The following is a 4,851-nucleotide window of genomic DNA, read 5'->3' on the forward strand; positions in this document are numbered from 1 at the left end:
AGAATCCATTATTCTGCCACATACAAGAAACATTTCAGTCAAATGTAAGAGAATATACCTTCTTCTCAGCACTTCACAGAACCTTCTCAAAATTGACTACACAATCGGTCACCAAGCAAATCTCAACAGATACAAGAAAATCGAGATAACCCCCTTTTTATCTTATCAGACCACCATGCATTTAAACTGGACTTCAGCATTCTTTGTAGACGTCAATGAAAATGAACACATAACAAACCCGAACTTACGGGACACAGGAAAGCAGTGCTAAGAGGAAAGTTCACAGCACTAAGTGCCTTCGTAAAGAGCTTGCAGAGATCTCATAACAGCAATTTCAAAGCACGCCTGAAAGCTCTAGAACAAAAAGAAGCCAGCATACCTAAGCTGAGTAGATAGCAGAGAATAATCAAACCTAGGGCCGAAGCAAATAAATTAGAAAGAAAGAGAATAATACAAAGAATCCATAAAACCAAGAGCTGATTCTTTGAGAAAAATCAATGAAATAGACATACCCTTAGCCAAACTCACTGAAAGGCAGAGAGACAATACACAAATTAACAAAATTCAGAAATAGAAAGGGGGATATAACAAAAGACTCTGAGGTAATCCAAAGAATCACTAGGTCTTACTTCAAAAGCCTAAACTCCACCATAGGAAAATCTAAAGAAAATGCACCTTGATAGATTCCACTTACCAAAGTTAGACCAAGACCAACAATTTAAATAGTCCTGTAACCCCTAAGGAAATAGAAGCAGTCATTAAAAGTCTCTGAACTGGAAAAAACAAAAAGAAAAGTCAGGGCCAGAAGATTTTAACCCAAAATTCTACCAAGGATTAAAGAAGAGCTAAAACAAAATATTCCACAAAATAGAAACACAAGGAATGTTGCCAAACTTTCTATGAGGGCACAGCTACCGTGATATCTAAACTACACGAAGACTCAACAAAGAAGAATTTCAGACTAATTTCCCTATGAACATTGATGCAAAAACATTCAATAAAATACTCACAAGCTGAATCCAAGAACAGATCAAAAACATCATCTACCATGATCGAGTAGGCATCATCCCAAGGATGCAGAAATGGTTCAACATATGAAAACACATCAATGAAATCTACCAAATAAACAGAAAGGAAAAACCCCACATAATCATTTTATTAGATGCTGAAAAAGTCTTTGATAAAATCTTACACTCCTTCGTGATAAAAAACCTTGGATATAGGATCCATACCTAAACACAAAGAAGGCAATATATGGAAAGTCAATAGCCAATATCAAATGAAATGGAGAGAAACTTAAAACAATTCAGCTAAAAATTGGAGAGACTAGACAAGGCTGTCTTTTCTCTCCACAGCTAGTCAGAGCAATAAGACAACTAAAGGAGGTCAAGGGGATATAAATTGGAAAGGGAAAAGTAAAAGTATTACGATTTGCAGATAATATGATAGTCTTCATAAGTTACCCCTAAAATTCTATCAGACAACTCCTATAACTGATAAACACCTTCAGCAAATTGGCTGGATACAAAATTAACTAAAAAAAAAATCAGTAGCCATCTTTTCAACAAATGATAAACAGGTTGAGAAAGAATTCAGGGAAACAACACACTTTACCATAGCCACAAATAATATAAAATATCTTGGTGTGACTCTAACTAAATAAGTGAAAGACCTACATGACAAGAACTTCAAGTCTCTGAAGAAAAAAATTGAAGTAGACATCAGAAGATAGAAAAATCTCCCGCGCTCAAGGACGAGTCAAATTAACATAGCAAAAATGGCCATCTTATCCAAAGCAATCTACAGATTCAATGCATTTCTCATCAAAATTCCAACACAATTCTTTACAATCCTTGAAAGAGCAATTCTCACCTTCATATAGAAAAACAAAAGGCCCAGGATAACTGAAACAATCCTGTACAAGAAAAGAACTTCTGGAGGGATCACCATCCCTTACTACAAAGCAATTGTCTAAGAAACTGCATGATGTTGGCATAAAAACAGACAGGTTGATCAATGGAATTGAACTCAAGACCCAGAAATAAACACACACACCTATGGAAACTTGATTTTTTTTTTTTGGCAAAGTAGCCAAACTACACAATGGAAAAGGAAAGCATCATCAATAAACGGTGCTTGTCTAACTAGATGTCTGCATGTAGGAGAATGTAAATAGATCTATATTTATCGTCCTGCATAAAACTCAAATCCAAGTGGATCAAAGACCTCAACCAGGGGCACTAAGCCTAACAGAAGAGAAAGTGGGAAATAGCTTTGAGACCATGGATACAGGAGACAACTTTCTGAACAGAACACCAACAGTGCATCCACAGAGGCCAGCAATTAATAAATGGGACCTCATGGGACTGAAAGGCTTCTGTAAGGCAAACGGGATAAAAAGTGTGGCCTACAGAGTAGGAAAAGATTTTCACCAACCCGACACAGGGCTAATATCTAAAACATATTTCAAAATGAAGAAATTAAACACTAACAATGCAAATAATCCAATTTTAAAACGGGGTACGGAGCTAAGCAGAGAATTCCCAAGAGAAAAATCTCAAATGCCTGAGAAGTGCTTAAAGAAATGGTCAATATCCCTACCTTATCAGGGAAAGGGAAATCAAAATGGCTCTTAGATTCCGTCTTGTCTCCATCAGAATGGCCGAGATCAAAAACACAAGTGACAAATGTGCTACCATTTTGGAAATCAATCTGGTGGTTTCTCAGAAAGTTGGGAATAGTTTTACCTTAAGACCCAGCTATACCACTCCTGGGCGTACACCCAAAAGATGCTCAGTTACGTTCATAGTACTTTTATTGGTAAAATCCAGAAACTCAGAACAACCCCTCTGTGCCTCAGCTGAAGAATGGATAAAAGAAATGTGGTGCATTCATGCAATGGGATACTATTCAACTATTAAAAACAAGGGCATCATGAAATTTGCAGGCAAACGCATGGAAATCAAAAATGTCATCCTGATTGAAGTAACCCAGACCCAGAAAAGACACATATAGTATGTACTCCCTTATATGTGGACGTTAGCTATAAAGTACAAAGTAACCACACTATACTCAGAAGAGGAAATAAAACGGACATCAGAAGTTATCGGAGAGAGGGAACTGGGTGGGAGAGGAGGTAGGGAGGGGAACAGGAGTAGGGGATTATGTATGGAGAGAGCCGGAGGTAGGGTGTGAGAGGACTGGGAGAAAGAAGGGAAATTGGGGGGGGGCATCTTTGGGATAAGCTGGAGACCTGGAACCAGGGAGGCTCTTGGAAGGATGTGGGGGTGACCCTAGCTCTGACTCCTAACAGAAGGGGATATGGAACCGGAAGTGGCTTCCTCCTGTAGGAGAGTGGAGGACAGCAACCCAAACGCAAAACTTTTGGCCCCCAATTTTTCCTGCCAGTTTTTCTTGAGCAATGACACCAAGACGCTGACAGCCAGGTGGGTGTTGTAGTCTAGCTCATCATCGATCATCTTCACGTGGCCGACGGCAACCGCCAGACACAGCACCTTCCTCATCTGAAACTCGATTGCAGATTTCACCTCATCCACTTTGGCCACCATGTTTTCAATGTGTGTCAGCAGGGAGGGGAACTTGCCCGCCTTGTTTAGGCCTGGGCCCAGGATACTTGGGATTTGCTTGATCAGAGACTCGGAGGCCAAAAAGGCATCGTACTTCTTGGCCAGCTTTTTGACCAACTTCTTGTTCTTGTTAAGCTTCTTGAGCGCCTCGATGTCCATGGGGGATATCCACAGACTTGGCTTTGTCCCAGTGCTGCTGGTCCCCCAGGATGCACACAGAGAACTTGGGGCAAGGGGTGGACTTAAGCCTGACGGTGCCTGAGAAGCGTTTGTCCTTCTGAGAGTCATAGTTCTTCAGGCTGATCTGCAGCTCCACCGTCTCCAGAAACTTGCGGCGCTTAAGCTGCTTCCCATACAGGACTTCCCGCACCGCCTCGTAGAGGGTGTCGTGTGAAACTTTGCTGCTCATGGCTACTGCTGCTGCGGGAACCGGAAAAGCCCCCCCTTCCCGACACTATTAATGATACTCTGTTATGCTTACAGACAGAAGCCTGTCACAACTATCATCTGAGAGGCTTCATCCAGCAGCTGATGTGAAAACCAAGGGTCAAACATTAGGCAGTGCTCGGGGGATCTTGGGGAAGAGTAGGAAAAAGGAATGAGGGAGCCAGAGGAGTCAAGGACACCACCAGAAGACGTATGGAGACAACTACCTTGGCCCATGTAGACTCACACAGACTGAACCATCAACCAGAGAGCATGTATGGACTAGACCCAGGCTCCCTGCACGTGGGTAGCAGATGTGCAGCGTGATCTTAAATGGGTAGAGGCCGTCTCTGACTCAGAATTTGTTGCCTGCCTTTGAATTCCTTTCCCCCAGCTGGGCAGCCTTGTCTGGCCTCAGTGAGAGAGGATGCACTTAGCCTTGATAAGACTTGATGTGGCATGGAGGGTTAGTGCCTCGGGCTGGCGGCTCCCTTTCTCTGACTAGAAAGGGAGAGAGAAGGAGAAAGGAGGGGGGAGGGTGGGACTGGGAGGAGATGAAGGAGGAAGGCTGTGTTCAGGATGTAAAGTGAATAAATAAATTAATGAAAATATAAAAGTAAAAATAGATTAAAAATAAAAGAAAAGCAAAATATAAGGCAGGTATTATCCTGCCCCCGCTTGGCCTTTTTCGCCTTTCCCGTCTGTGCTGTCACATTGGCTCATCTTGAATTCTAGATCAGATACACACGGTGATTCATCTGGAGTCTGTGTACGCATCACTTACTTTGTCCTGATAAAACTTTACTTTTTACCTTTTTATTAAAAATAGATTTTTTTT

The 4,851-nt window shown here is 41.6% G+C and overlaps 1 protein-coding gene across 1 annotated transcript; it reads right to left on the reverse strand.

The window, feature by feature from the left end:
* Positions 1–3,293: 3,293 nt before the first annotated feature.
* LOC116893566 (60S ribosomal protein L10a-like) lies at positions 3,294–3,996 on the reverse strand. The gene is given in 2 exon segments (XM_032895272.1): positions 3,294–3,744; positions 3,746–3,996. Coding segments are annotated over 2 exon segments (702 nt in total).
* Between the last annotated feature and the right edge of the window lie 855 nt (positions 3,997–4,851).

The sequence above is a fragment of the Rattus rattus genome, chromosome 2 (genome assembly GCF_011064425.1).
Source record: "Rattus rattus isolate New Zealand chromosome 2, Rrattus_CSIRO_v1, whole genome shotgun sequence".
Taxonomy (NCBI): Eukaryota; Metazoa; Chordata; class Mammalia; order Rodentia; family Muridae; genus Rattus; species Rattus rattus.